A 15,864-nucleotide genomic window follows, 5' to 3' on the forward strand; every position below is an offset into this window, starting at 1 on the left:
CTGAATTGATTTTACTTACCGTACCCCACCATAAAGCATCTGCGTATGTTTGAAATTGGGAGTTTGCTTCTTTCTCCACCAGATACACAAGGAAAGATGAAAAGATTAGAACTAGAAATCCTATATACCAAGCTGTGATGAGTTCCTAAGGGTTAGAGAGACAAAAAAATTCCTGTATATTACTGATTTAATATTTTCATTCAATTAAACAATACTTGATTTAATGCAAATGCCCCATATTACTAAAATTCTGTTTGGAACATTGCTTAGTTTCAAACGTTAGTCTTTCGTCTGTAATATAGATAGCAGATGGCACTTTTTTATTACACCTAATGGCAATGTTTTCAAGCATGCTTTAATCCCAATACAAGAATCCAAAATGGGGGTGTAGAATAGTATAACGTGGGCACGGTATGATATAATTGCAAGGCTAACCAAAAGGGCTCATGCTATTCTCCAAAGCAGGGGCAAAGATTTTTTCATAGCCTGCCAACATAGGTATTTCACTCTAATAGGATTATTTCTGCATCAAATGTTTAAAGTAAAGTAGCATTTTAATTAGCTAAGGTTTTCACCAGAAAATATCCATTGCAAGTACATTAGAAAACACAAACTATGAAAGTTCATGTAATGGCATCATACCTTGCTGTGTGCATAAACCACAGAGCCTAGTAATTTCCATGTCCCCCCTCTTCGATCCATGCGCACCATACGGAGGATCTGTAGGAATCGAAGACTTCGAAGTGCAGATGTTGCAAATATATTACCCTGAGTTCCAGCAGAAACAACTGCCACTGATGCAATGAGGACAATGATATCTAGAAAATAATTTTCCCAGAAAGCAATGTAAATAGGTAGCCAAGCAAACATACTACAGATAATCTTATACTAATGTCATTGCCATAGAAAAGTGTTTGCTTTGTATTGAAAAGTATAATTATTTTTTTCCCATTAACACTTATATTAAGGGGCCGATTCACTAAGGGTCGAATATCGAGGGTTAATTAACCCTCAATATTCGACTAGGAATTAAAATCCTTCGACTTCGAATATCTAAGTCGAAGGATTTAGCGCAGATAGTTCGATCGAACGATAGGATAATTCCTTCGATGGAACGATAAAATCCTTCGAATCAAATGATTCAAAGGATTTTAATCCAACGATCGAAGAAATATCCTTCGATCAAAAAAAGTTAGCTAAGCCTATGGGGACCTTCCCCATAGGCTAACATTGACTTCGGTAGCTTTTAGATGGTGAACTAGGGGGGTCGAAGTTTTTTTTAAAGAGACAGTACTTCGACTATCGAATGGTCGAATAGTCGAACAATTTTTACTTCGAATCCTTCGATTCGAAGTCGTAGTCGAAGTAGCCCATTCGATGGTCGAAGTAGCCCAAAAAAAACCTCGAAATTCGAAGTTTTTTACCTTCGAATCCTTCACTCGAAGTTAGTGAATCGGCCCCTAAATGTATTTAATACATATGCATAAGCAGTATAAACCTTCTCCTGTAATATATACTGGGGCTAATTTGCCACAGTGCAGTGACCCATAGCAACCAGGTAGAAAATAGTCTTCAACACTCTACTGCAAGAAACATAATAGAAGCTAATTTCTTATTGTTTGCAATGTGGTTTCTGCTTTTGGGGCAAATTTTCCCAGTGTTAATAAACACTGTGCACCCACTGTGGCTTGCGAGGATATTCACCTCCTTGATCAATTCTCTCAATTTACTGAATAACAAAACCTACTCTAAAATTGGATTCTCTTTGACATTTTGAATTTCAAAAAATTATAAATTCTAAACCTTTTCTCCACACATCATATCTGGATCATTCTGCTGTTTGGCAAACTCAGACATCCTTTTACATGTTTCTTTTAAAGTAATGGCTTCCATGGCATCCAGGGCAGGGTTATGCTGAGAGTTACTGATACTGTCAATTAGTGCACCTTTACTCCAGTCTCAGCTACTGAACTCTGTAGCTCCTTTAAAGTGATTTTTTGCCACTCTAATGCATCATTTACAAGGCTACATTTTGCTTGTACAGGCAGTTTTAAGGGGTAACCTTTTCTAGGCTGTGCCTATGCAGCATTCACTCTGTTGTAATTGAACTAGCCTTATCCATTGGTACATCCAAGCACTCAAATATTGTTTTGTACCCTTTTCTTGTTCAGTATTGCTTTAATTATAGCTTCTCTGGAGCTCTGTTTAGTCATCTTTTTTACAGATCCCCTTCAGTTAACAACCAATATAATGACCCTTTCACTGGGCTGTGTCCACATCATACATGTATTTGTAATGTAACCTATTAAACTCTGAACCCTTTGGCTACTTGCACATAAACGTAAACACCATGTCCACCATGTATCTCCCCCCAACATACTGGACAGATCATCTGAGATCTAAACTTATCACTGGATGGTCCACCAAACCTGACAAACTGAAATGCATAAATGTTGGGTGGACAGCATGGCTGAAATCTTCTGGATTGCTTACCAGTCTACATAAGTCTACAAACAATGGTGCTCTGTTTAAGTTGGAAAAAATAATCTGATAGAAGGTGCACACACACATTGCATAAAACATTTTCAACATACAATGATACAATGATAAATACAGATTTACTAAAGAGCTAAGTGGCTAATTTAGCAAAAGCAAAAATTTGCCAGAAATCTAATCCGCAGGGAGATCGTCAATTTACTAACAGGCGTAGAGGACAATTCGCTATCCGTTGCGAACAGTCATTATTCTGCAAATTCACTTAAGTGCGAATTTTCCATAACGTTAACCCTTTTGCCAGAGTTTCCTCGCCAGCTTAGACCTGGCGAACTGATAAGATGAAGCTACTGTACATCTTCCTCAATCTTATGTCAGCGGCATCATATATTTTATGCTGGAAAGTTATAAATATTATAAAAAGTGCTGGTGTTTTTTTCGTATTGGTAGTGGGATGGTATTTAAAAGTTGTAACTGTTAAAAATGTTTGTGAGAACATGTTTTTAATCATTTAAAGGGGCATGCCACATTTGTTTTAGGATGGGCTCATGTCTAGGGCATTAGATGATCTCTTTTGTCTTTATTTTGCTTCCTTGAACATTTGTAATAATAAGTGGCCACTTCAAGCATTTGCACCAACATCTGTAATAAAGACATATATATGACCTATATGTACCCACCCTATTGAAATTGACCTTAGTGTAAGAGTACTAACGAAGTTTCACTAGGCAGAAATGAACGTTAGCGAAAGTTTGCTTTGAAATGCTTGCACTGACAAATTAACACTATCGAAACTTCACCAGCGTTCTGCTGCCGAGACGCAACTTCGCATTTATAGAATCAATGTAATGAAGTGGCACAAAGTGTGATAAAACTTTCGCAGTTGAAATTTGGGCCTTTAGTGAATTTGCCCCATTGTAATTGAAAAAACATGGACACTCTTTTAAAATGTACCTACACTGTGGAACAGCAGAGACATGTTGGTATATATATTTAATACTTGGACTGTTTACATGCTTTGACAGTGATTTGTGGTAGTTCAGACTTAGTAATGTACATTGCTTTCTTGCCTGGACAAACCCCGGCTGGATCTCTCTTGTATTACATAATCAGACTGAAACAATATTTCTGTGCACAGACACATTGATAAGCTTTTCAGTTCCCGACATATTTTAAAAATAAATCTAAGATCCTGAGATAAGATGATCTTATAAGAAAGCCAAAAAAGTCATTTAACAACTTAATCTTCAGAAGTGAATGAAACAGCTTATCAGTGACAGGCTGACAGGGTTTTTATAGCACTATAATATTTTTATTACCTTTATTTGGGTTATATTTTATGTGCAGTTGCTTCTGCCTATTCTCACATTAGTTGAAGCTGACAATACCGTTGTATGAGAACTTTGTTTATTTCTATGTAGAAAAGCGAAAGGGTCTAGACATTGACTCTAGGGGGGTATTTATTAAAACTCGTTTTTTCTCATTTTTATTAAAAAAAATATTTGCCCAAATTCCAAAAAAATCTGAATGAAAAAAGTCACAACAAAATTGAATTTGTCATTTGAAAACCGCAACTTTCTTTGGATTGTCACAACAAAAACCAGTGTCAAAATGTCCAAAACCCTCAAAGATCATGAAGGCAAGATGCATCTTCCAGTTGTAAAAGGGACATCTGCCATAGACTTCTACATGTCAGGTTTTTTCTGTAGTTTTTTTCAGATTCCAAAAAGTTGCGCTTTTTGTCCATCTGCAGATATACAGTAAAAGGTGTTTATTAAACGTACTCCCTTTATAGTAGTGTCACTAGAAGCTAGTGCAGAAGGGCTTTCATTAAGAAGCTCCATCAGCTGTTTCAGGGCACAAGTACTCACAAACACAAGTTTGCTTAGGACTAGTCTGTTATGGACAAAAGGGAAAGGAGAAGGGCAAATTTTAAAGATTCACATTACTACTTGAAACTACATTGGGTTGTGTGAAGGGCATCTAGAGAGTTATTATGATTAATTTGCTAGTATACCATTTAACTTCACATTAAACATGTATATAAACCAGATCATCAGCTCAACCATCAAGCATGTAACACTATCTCTGAATATGTCACAACCAGGAACAACCTCAAAAGCAGATTTTACTCAAAATATTGGCCATTCAAGAAAATGTCTTTATGCCTGCAAACCATCTTATCACTGGTTACCCTGGATGCATTATCACACCCTTGCAGAACCTTACTAAGATGTACCCATGCTTTATAATTGTAGTATCATCTAAAATACAAAATAAATAGCTTTTACATTACAGCAGTGCACCACAACCTTTTAAATAACATATATGTATATTACATATTGTTGGCAAGGCTGCCTAACCCCAGCAGCCAATTTATTTATTTAAAATATTTTTTTGTACAAATGTAATCTATGATCATATGTGACCATGCCTATGATACAGGAGTACTATTCATAGAAAGAGCAACAAGTGATGGCACAGCTATAACCACATCTAAAACAGGGTATTAAGGATGTATGGTACAGGTACTATTTTTGGGATGTGGCCATGACCTACCAACATCCAAACACATATCTGCATATACAAGATACACACAACCCCTTACAACAAGTCACTGTCGAAGGGGTTGAATTCTCCTTTAAGATGCTAGATTTACTATGCCTATTAATTCCCATCCTGTACAACCTGTAACAACAATTTTTGGTATGATAATGAAGTTTATAAAATATAATCCCCTGCCTTCATCGGGTAAGGAGCAGTTGAAAATGTATACAACGCTATATATAATTGAAATGTAAGGAGTTAGTGCAAACCCATTGCACTCATCCCTGTAAGAGATCAAGCACAGAGCCTGTGTCTGTGTGCTGTAAGCTGTTACCTAGCAACCAGCTGTTCAGTGATCTCAGCGCAGCAGGAAGTGATGCAGCAGCTAGTGAGTGGCTGGCAGGAAGAGGATGTAGCAGATGCTGGCAGAAGACAAAAGCCTGGCAGAGAGAACCACGTGGTGGACAGAGAGACTAGAGAGCTGCTGGTGGGCCCAGAGAGCAAAGAGGCTCCACCAAAATACATTCATTTGTATCAGGCTGGCACAGGGAAGCCAGATACTGTGCCTGGAGGGACAGATAGTGTGAAAGGAATACAGACTGGAGGAACAACCAGCAGGAGATTTCTATCTGAGCATCCAAACGGGCTGGTAGTTGCACTGTATGTCTGACTGTGCTGCACTCCTCTGAAGGAAGAGAGCTCTAAATCATCCGAAGAGCATTTGGAGTGAGTATCCTGTTTAAAGGGACAATACCCTTAAGAAGTGCTTGAAGATACAGAGACTGTTTAGGGAAAGGACATTGAAAGACTTTGCCTTCTTTAGTTAACCAGACAGATTGTGCAAGCAAATTAGTTAGTGAGGCCCTATTGCCACCAGTTAGGAGTGCTGCATGTATTAGGTGCTCATTTATTTTAGATAAACTGTTATTCAGTTTAACCAATACTGTGTGTGTGTCTTATTACTGTATTCCTAGTGAGGCCACCCATAGGTGCATTCCCGGATCCCACTAGGTGGAGGCACTGCGCTAGTAAGTACCAGGTTCCCAGTCTCTCCCAATACCACTGCGGAGTGGCTCAGGTTTGTCTTGTGCCATCAGGTAAGCGCCACATGTGGAGTGTAACACTGACAAAGGGGTGTGGAAAGGGTTACAGTAACAATAAATAATGTAATATTTTTTCCAATGCATAATTAAAGCAAATATAATTGAAAATATTTTATTATACGCAAAATAATAACATATGCATTGCCTAATAAAATAAGTTGCTGATAATACTGCGGTGAATTAAAAAGTAGCAAATGCGATATTCTATATAAACTCTATATACAGTATTCTATATAATGAGATACAAAAAAGTACTGGCCAGCCTACTCAGATAACTGACATGTTAAAGGCTGGCAGCCACTTTGTATTTAACATTTTTGAAACTGTTTAAATCCAAAACCTCTTTTAGTTTATTTTTTATTTTAATTATTTTTGGCTCCAGCCCTAGTCTGTCAGTATAGTACTGTATGTTAATGGTGTCTTAAAATCGTATTTAACTTCTTTAACCTAATAAAGTCTTTTCTGACAAAATGTCAATGGGGTAAAGATTAGATAAATTAAAAATTTTAATGATTTTGACAATAGAAATTGAAATTTCCCAAATGTCACGAAAAGGTTAATAAATGTGCTAAAATTTAAACTGCTGGCAATATGCCAGAAAAAATGTTTGGAATCCCAATTAGACTGCTCATCAACCTTCCATTAAGCTACTTCCTCCATTGGACTTATATATATTTACCTGCATTTTACCTCATCGTTTATTAAAGGAGCTGGCTTACCTATTACACAGAATGGTTTCCTTGCAAACCTCAGTCTTCCTTGCCATCCTCGATATCGACAGCAACAACCAGCAGACCAAATGCGAATAATATATTCTAAACCAAATACGACAATCATGACGAATTCCTACAACATAAATGAGAAATTTATTTTCACATTTCAATTTCCTAGTGGAAAACTCATTTTGTGGTCTAGAATGCAAAGCACAATATAGATACTGAAAGGACATGCAGCTTCACAGCCCTTAGACTAACTGCTAGCAGACTGTCATATTCCTTTTGCTCTCTTTTTAAACCACATTTACAGTGAAACCTACATTTTATATATCCTGATATTAAGTTTCACATTTTAAACCTTTGTGGTCCCATTAATATACTATGATGCATTTCAATGGGTGCTTTTTCCTGATTTTAAAGCATGTTTTTACAGATTTTACAGAAACATTTTGTCCTTATGTGTCTATCCTCTATAAATTTTATTATCAGTGAAATAAGAGGTCTGTCTGTAAAATTATCAATTCCAATTAGTCAGCACCTCATAAAGTCCTGCACCAATCACTTATTGCTTTAGATTGTGCACGAGACTTTGCACATGCCCCCCATAGTGTAACATTAATGCTGCAATGCTTATCGCTTGTCAAAAACACAGTAATTATTGTATTTAAAAGTAAAACTGACTCTTGTGCACTTAAACACATTTCTTTTCTTTACATTTTCCAAGATTTTATACTATTTTTTCCTGGTCCCCTGAAAAAACATAGAGGGGTTCTAATATAAGGGTTGCCACCTGTCTTGCCTGGACAGCCTGTTTTTTTTGAAGGGTTGTCTGGGTCAAAACTGGCTGCCTGATTTTCCAAATGAGGAAAACTGGGCAGGATTCCCTATGATTTACGTGGCGATTGACCAATCGTTGATTGCCACATCATAGCCCGCCCCTGATGTCATGACCCGCCCCTGCATTGTCACGGCCCGTCCCCTGCCCAGATTCAACTAGGCCAAAAGGTGGCAACTCTATCTACTATAGATAATTTTTCTTAAATGCATCCTATTCTTAAAGGAGAATTCAACCCTAAAGTTAAAAAAACCCTACCCTACACAGATTCCCCTCCCTCCTCTCCTCCAGCCTAAGTGTTACCCTGGGCAAATGCCCCTAAGTCTTTACTCACGGGTGCCATCTTCAGCCGCTTCGGTAATCTTTGAAATGAGACCGACGCATCAGCAATTTTCATTAGTTTCAATGCATGTGCAGTTGTTGCAAAACAGAAATTTGTTCCAACTGTGCATGTGCCGATACGGCACTTACTTCCCATATAATACCGAAGAGAAGAAGATGGCACCTGTGAACTCTGCTGGACAGAATTTGCACGGAGGGGTACGTAAAGACTTAGGGGCATTTGCCCGGGGTAACACTTAGGCTGGTGCCTGTGTGGTGTATTATTCTACTGTTTTTTGCACAGTATAATAAATACTGTATGCCCATTGGTGTATACAAATATAATGCATGTATACATATTTTAGATATTTTTACGCTGTGGTGTGTGCCACATGTGACAGTAACATAAGACCAATTTTACAAGATCCAACCTTAAAGGAGTAGTTCACCTTTAATTTAACGTTTAGTAAGTTATAGAATGGGTAATTCTTAGCAACTTTTCAATTGGCATTCATTTTTCATTCTTTATCGTTTTTAATCATTAGCTTCCTCTTCTAACTCTTTCCAGCTTTCAAATGGGGGGGGGGTCACTGACCCTCTCCAACTCATATGTCAGCTCCTTATTCAAATTAATGCATGGTTGCTAGGGTAATTTGGACCCTAGAAACCAGATAGCTAAAATTGCAAACTGGAGAGCTGCTGAATGAAAAGCTAAATAACTAAAAAACTACAGGTAATAAAAAATGAAAACCAGTTGCAAATTGTCTAAGAATATCATTTGCTGCATCATACTAAATGTGAATTTAAAGGTCCACAACCCCTTTAAAATAACAGCATATTTGTAGTAGAAAAGACATATCTTAACCTAAAACCATTTATCAATATATACTATTTAGTTGTAATAGGATGCACTCTAACCCCTGCACATCTGTAATCCCCCGTAGTGCCCCTAATATGGTGCAGCTGACATGATCAAGGTGTTTCCAGAGAATTTTGTTGGCCCATATAGACTGTGGGTTTCCTGGAGGGTGGGGAGATCTTTACAGAGTTATATAAAGCAAATTATATCCACATTTAATATACATGCTGTACATTAGGAGGCTTGTTTTATATAACTATATTTTTTAGTAGCTTGTACTGAGATACTGAGACTTCACTGTGATATTTATGGCACAGGGCAGTGAATATTGCTAGAGCGTAAATATTCTATCAAGGTATTCCCTCCAGTGTGCTATAATTAGGGCAATTTCCATTGAGAAGTATGTGATGTGGCTTTTGACCCTTCAGGCATTTTACTCACCATGGTTTTCCCTCAGAAGGACTGAGACATATTACCAAGTGGTAACTGTGATGTTAACATTTTAGAAAAAGAAGTGACATTCCTATTGACATTATATGTGCCTTTTATAAGACTGGATAAGTAACAACAGAAAAATCCAACACCAGCTCCCAACACTTTGTAAACCAAGGGATATATTGGAAATGTCACTGGAATCCAATTGAAAATTTTAAATGAAATAAATATAATAAACTGATAAGCCATACTTAAAAAACCTGAAAAAACATTTCAGTAAAATACAGATAAATATTCGGGTTCATAAAATGCACTTCAATATCAGGCAATGTATATTTATGAGATTTATGGATCATTTAAAACAGCAATCAATGACAAGGGTCCATAAATATCAGTCACTCAGATTTGATATATCACTAGATACACGATGAACAGAATTTTGAAATTCTTTCTATATATTTACAGTAGTTTGTCATTAGGTCCATGTAGTTGTTTCTAGAGTGCTGCCTATGCACAATTTGGGGCTGATTTATCAAAAAGTTAGATTATGGCTCACCAAAAAAAAACCTCGCTCACTCATTCATTCCTATTGAATTTTTAGGAGCGTAGATACAGTATCAATGGGCGAGTTCACCATTTGATAAATACACTTCTTATTTCACACTGAGATCAATCTGCCCCTTAATATCTAATAAAAACACAATCTGAATTTGTAACACCACTTAGAAATAAGCATCGCATTGGTTTTGTACTAATAAGTTGCTTCCTATTGACATCTTTCTGTGTATCAAAGAATGCAAAGTTCAATATAGAAGTAGTAAAGTTTTACTTTAATTAAAAGGCTTACTCTAGATTTTATTGTAACCTAATTAGGTGTTCCCGACTTGGCTGAAGGAGTCTGCAAAACCTAATATTAGTTTTTAGAAAGGTTTGATGTCACAAATATTATTGAAATATTACAAAAATACTGAGTTTCCTGTCCATTCTGGCAATGGACAGGATAATATATTATAATAATATTATTTATGGCAGTTAAAAAACACAATGGCTAAATTTCAATAGGAAGTTTAAACTAACCCTTTAATCCTATTTCTGCAATCTATAACAGCTGATGGTGGATGCAGTTACTTATAGACAGAGATTAATTGGTTTTAATTAGCATTATGGGCGTGGTGGGGATAAAAGAATGCCATCAAAGTCTAAGGACTTCATTTAAACCTACCAAAGTTTATTCCGATTAACTGCCAAAGAGATCCATGGGTTGAATGGTGTGATGTGGCCGGACTTGGCTATTTGCACAAAATTCAAAGGGCATAAATCCACTGGTTTGATCAGTGGCCCAAATGTGCAATATTTGTCTGGACAAATGGTCTTATGAGATTGCAAGACAATCTGTTAAAACTGCCACCTTAGGTACCACAAGTGCCTTAATGTTTGGTCATTAACGCCATGTTAGCGAAACTGTCCAAAATGATCAATGTCGTACGGATAGCTTCTGAAAATTATTCTTATGATTAATTACATTATAATTTAAGAACTGTTTATCTTCCACTAATCATACATGTATATTCTGTGTGTTGGTTTATTATTATTTTATTACCAAAAAAATGTAAATGAATATTAGCTAGAGATAAATGAATTATTCTGCCATTTATTCTTGAACTTTAGAAATATATTTGATCTGACTGTACAATGTATATAATTAAATACAGGAGCTATTTGGTTTGGTTTTAGGTCATTGCTTTATAATATAAAGTTATTTGAGACATGTTGAGTTCTCTTTCTAACTTTGTTTATTTTTTTAAATGTGCAGTTAATTAGTCTTAAAGTGAATAAACTCAGGTCTGTCTTCTTGATTTATTTCAATGTAACGAAATGTCAAGTGTAGTTGCTCAGACTCAATAAGTCACACCAAGCAACATCCCATCGGAGACTGAACTCTAAGGGAACTTTTCCAGATTTTGAGAATTAGATTAAGGAACAAACACTGTCCAGCTATAGTAGTAGCACGTCTTTGAAAATAATTTCACAGAAAAAGTGGAGCATAAAAATACTTCTTACTGTAAGGCATTCGTGGTGTCAGCAGATCTTATCTGATAAATAAACTGGCTACAAAAGGGATCACTGCTTACTGAGTAAGCACAAAAAAATTTAATTTGACAATGACTATCTTATATATTCTTATATATTCTTCACATATCTTCTATTGCTGCTCATGCTGGAGCTGACAAATGGCTCTCTTAATATGTAAATACTGCTGGTCTAAATGAATGACATAGTATTCATGAGACATAAAAGTTTAAGGTAACTGTGACGTTAGGTATCCCAAACCCAGAGCAGAACCCAAGGTCCCGGTCATGGCTCACTCTTCCGCCTATAACAACCGCCTTTCACTTTGGGTGGAGCCCTCCGCTACTCGGATGCTGGCAGGTCTTAATGTGAGAGGACCTAGGTGAGCTTTCTGAGCGAGCAAGGTAACTGTTTGTGTAATAGGAACAGAGAATAGGAGTGTGGTCAAAAACAGGCCAAGTCGATACCAATTCAGGATGCGCAGTACAAAATCAAGAGACAGAAAGCGTAGCCAAGGTCACAAGCTCGGTCAGTACACAAAACGGCAGATATAAAACAGGATCTGATAGAATGGTCGAGGTACAGGCAGGAGTTGCGTCAGGCAGCAGACAAGGCTTGGTCAGGGTCAGGCAGGGTCAAAAACTGGTCAGAATACACAGAAAATCGCACCCAGGAACTATGTGAACAGACCTATTTTGGGCAATGAAACAGTATAAGCCGTCACTTTAAATATTTGAATTTCGTGCCTATGTGTGATGATGGCAATGCGCACGCGTCATTTGGCACCAATGTGCACAGGGGGAAGACGCGGTGAACGTCCTCACGGCACCACTGCTAGACTACCAGGGATTCTCACCGGAAGGATCTTCCTATATAAGAATCTTACCTTATAGCATTTTTGCTATAATGTGTTTTATAGTGAAACATATATTGAGTGTTTGAAAGAGATATTAAGGGGCAGATTTATTAAGGGTTGAATTGAAAATTTTAATCTGATTCTGAATTTTCTAATTTTTTTTATGGTCAAATTCGAATTGTGAATTATCCGAACTTGATTTTAATTTTAATTTTAATTTCGAGATTTATCAAACCTTGCCCCTTTAAAAATTCGAATTTGACTATTCGCCAACTAAAACCTCGCTCAATGCGAGAGGTCCAGTGACCAATTTGAAGATGTTACTAGCCTTGCTGACATTCGAGTTTTTATTTGGAGAAAAAAACTCGAATTTCAGTTTAGTTGAATTCGATTTGAGTTTTCGGACTAGTAATATTTGTTTGAATTTAAGATATTTGATTTTTTTATTAAATAACTCCCCAATCAAATTTAGAGTATATATTCAAATTTATATTATTATTTATTAGAGTTTCACATGAATTCGAAATTCGACCTTTGATAAATGTGCCTCCATGTGTGTGCCTCCACAGTCATATTACTGTGTTTTTACAGATGTGATTGCTAATAGTCATTGGAGACAAGGGCATCATCAAGTGCTTTAAATGATTGGCCTTCCTAATGTGGTTTATTTAAACACTGGTTACATAACTTGTTAGGGCTGGAAGAGCAATTTAATTTTTTTCTTGCTTTCTGAGTACACAGAAGACACAGTTCAAACTGGCAAAATGTGGTAAATCTCTCAACTTCAAGTACCAAACAAACATAGTAAACACTGAAAGAGGGACAAAATTTTAGTATAGTCCCTGTGCCAGGCTGAAGGAGAATTCAGCAGAAAGCTGTTCATATGAAAATCAGCTGGAGGACACAATGAAAATGTAAACTGAACCCACACAAAAATCCCAAAGCATGCCAAAGGCTGTTGCCTAATCTACCTATCCATTATTCCAACCCTGATCTCTACCAGGCACAGTTTTTCCTCTACAAAGAATGGCAATGTAATTAGCTTTCACTGTTGCATGGTATATTCAGGAACAAAGCTGCAGCACATAGGCTGCACACAGAGGCTGCTGTTGGAAGGGACAGAGCAAAGGAAAGGATAGACATTTCTACTTTGTCCGGTACCACGGACAGCAGACAATTGCAGTTGAAAGTATACTCATAACAACAAAAGGAATGAACCATGTTTGCTTTGAATACATTTCAAAGATTACTAACAATTCAGACAAAGATGAAGAGAAGGGAAGAAACTAAATCCAAAGAACAAGAAGAATAGAGAATAGTGTTTTCTGGTACTTCCTGTTGCAGAAGAAAACCTACACACACAAAAGGAAGATGCATTATTGATTAATTGCAATGTTTGTTCTTCCATTTATAGTATTAATGTAGCAAGTAGCTCTATACAACTATATTAGGCCTGGCTTGCATTCTGATTCATCTCATATGTGTTCAGAAGGGTTGCCTTCAAATCTCTCTGCAGGCCAGCCAAGCTTTTCCACTGACAGTTCTGCACTGACCTGGTGCATTAGCATGCTGAAACTGGGAAGATACTTCTCCAAACTCCTGCTATGAATTAGGAAGCACATAATTGTCAATAAGGTCATTGTGTACTATAGTGCTAAGTTTTACTTTTACTGGAACCAGGGGCCCTAGCCCAAACCAACTTTAGACCAGTGATCTCGACCAGTGGTTTGTGAGCAACATGTTGCTCACCAACCCTTTAAATGTTGCTCCTGGAGGCCTCAAAGCAGGTGCTTAATTTTGAATTCCTGGCTTGAAGGCAAGCTTAAGTTGCATAAAAATCAGGTGTACTGCCAAACAGTGCCTCTTGTAGGCTGCCAGTCTACCTAGGGGCTACCAAATAGCCAATCACAGCTCATATTTGGTACCTTAAATTTTTTGTCACAGTTTCAATAATTAAATGTACTCAACTATTTTTGCAGAGTGTAGCTGTAGTGACATTGCATTACTATTATCTACAATCTGAATGAAAATGCTTTATCATCTGACACCTTTTCCCATATAAACGATTCTGTGATTTCTTATTGATTTTTTTATTAAAGCAATGATATTGCTTTAAGAGAACTATCATCTACAACCACAAATTCATTCTAGTTTAAATAAAATACATTCATAATATAACTGTAATATAATTTAAATATACATATGCAGTGCAACCAACACTGAGCTTTTTGTTTAAAATTCTTACTTCGTACAGCCTGTCTGTAACATGTTTAATCACTGATTTACGAGGACTAAAAATAAAGCCAGCGTAGCCAGATGTAATTAAAAAATACATTTACTTGCGGCAAATTTGGTGGATAATTTACTTCCTATCCGTTGCATATCTGCTTAATAATAATTATATTGTCTGAACAATGATAATATTCCATGCTGATTAATTATTTGTTACTGTGTATACAGTAAGCTTTTTATAAATAAGAATAATTTCTTATTCATTTCCCAGCTAAGTCCTAATTATTCATTAGGTTCGCTGTGTGACACTTGGTGGCGCAACCTCTCCAGCTGATTCAATGAGCAGGTCCTTTAGGGACAGCTGCAAAGATTTAAGAAACCTTTGGCAACTCCAGTTTTAAATAACATAAAGTTGTACATTGACATTAACGTGCAGGCAGATATCTACCAATGTGCATTCTCTGACATTTCTTTTGAATATTAATTGTCTTAGAATGAAGGTTATGTGTTTACTAATCAAGAAACATTATTTTTGTTTTTTTTAAAATGTAACCTTTAACTGTGTTTGAGATCATGTGGCTTTTGACTTTTTTATACCCATCAAATACATAATTAACCAAAGTGAAAGCTTTAACAGTAAAGTGCAAGTATGGAATCCATTATCTGGAAACCTGTTATCCAGAAAGTTCCAAATTACTGGAAGGCTCCAGTAGAGCCCGTTTTATTCAAAGAATTCACATTTTTAAAACATATTTCTATTTTCTCTGTAATAATAAAACTGTGCATTGTATTTGATCCCAACGAAGATTTAATGAATCCTTATGGGAGGCAAAACATCCCTATTGGGTTTATTTAATGTTAAAATGATTTTTTACTAGACTTAAGGTATGGTGATCCAAATTTTGTAACAATCCCTTATCCAGAAAACCCTAGGTTCTGAGCATTCTGGATAACATATATCATTATCACTATGTGAAATGTAGGTCTAGTTTCTATGTTACTATTGCATATTACATTATTTGATAATAGGCTTCCTGAAACGGGGTCTCATACCTGTATTTGCTTTTGCTTTTTGACATATTTAATCACACAGAGCTGTTGCATACTGTTGGCTACAGTGAGCTTATATCTGAGCAACAGCTTAGTGATTGAATGCTTATCATCATAAGGCTTTACAGAAGGTTGCCTTTCCCTGTTCATGGCAAGTGAGACATGGATTTGTCACAAATCTGTGTGTAATGCTATGCTGTAATTGTCGACTTTCTTACCAGTTGTATTCAGATCATATTTGGAAATAAAACACCCAACATTAAAAAGCAGAAACCAGCTGGATAGGAAATGTGACCATATGCTCATGATAGAATTTTCAAAACTTCACTGACTATTTTGATGCGGTG

At 36.5% G+C, this 15,864-nt stretch overlaps 1 protein-coding gene across 3 annotated transcripts in view; it reads right to left on the bottom strand.

Moving 5' to 3' along the window:
* The window catches only part of kcnq5.S (potassium channel, voltage gated KQT-like subfamily Q, member 5 S homeolog), a 263,575-nt gene that overhangs the window by 53,681 nt on the left and 194,030 nt on the right, over positions 1-15,864 (bottom strand). For all 3 annotated transcript variants that reach the window (XM_018265498.2, XM_041564678.1, XM_041564679.1), the window contains exons 3-5: positions 6,863-6,989; positions 643-818; positions 20-145 (exon numbers count right to left, since the gene is read on the bottom strand). In XM_018265498.2, coding sequence (XP_018120987.2) covers positions 20-145; positions 643-818; positions 6,863-6,989 — 429 coding nt within the window. The remainder of the gene's footprint in view (positions 1-19; positions 146-642; positions 819-6,862; positions 6,990-15,864) is intronic.

Source organism: Xenopus laevis, chromosome 5S (assembly GCF_017654675.1).
Source record: "Xenopus laevis strain J_2021 chromosome 5S, Xenopus_laevis_v10.1, whole genome shotgun sequence".
Lineage (NCBI taxonomy): Eukaryota > Metazoa > Chordata > Amphibia > Anura > Pipidae > Xenopus > Xenopus laevis.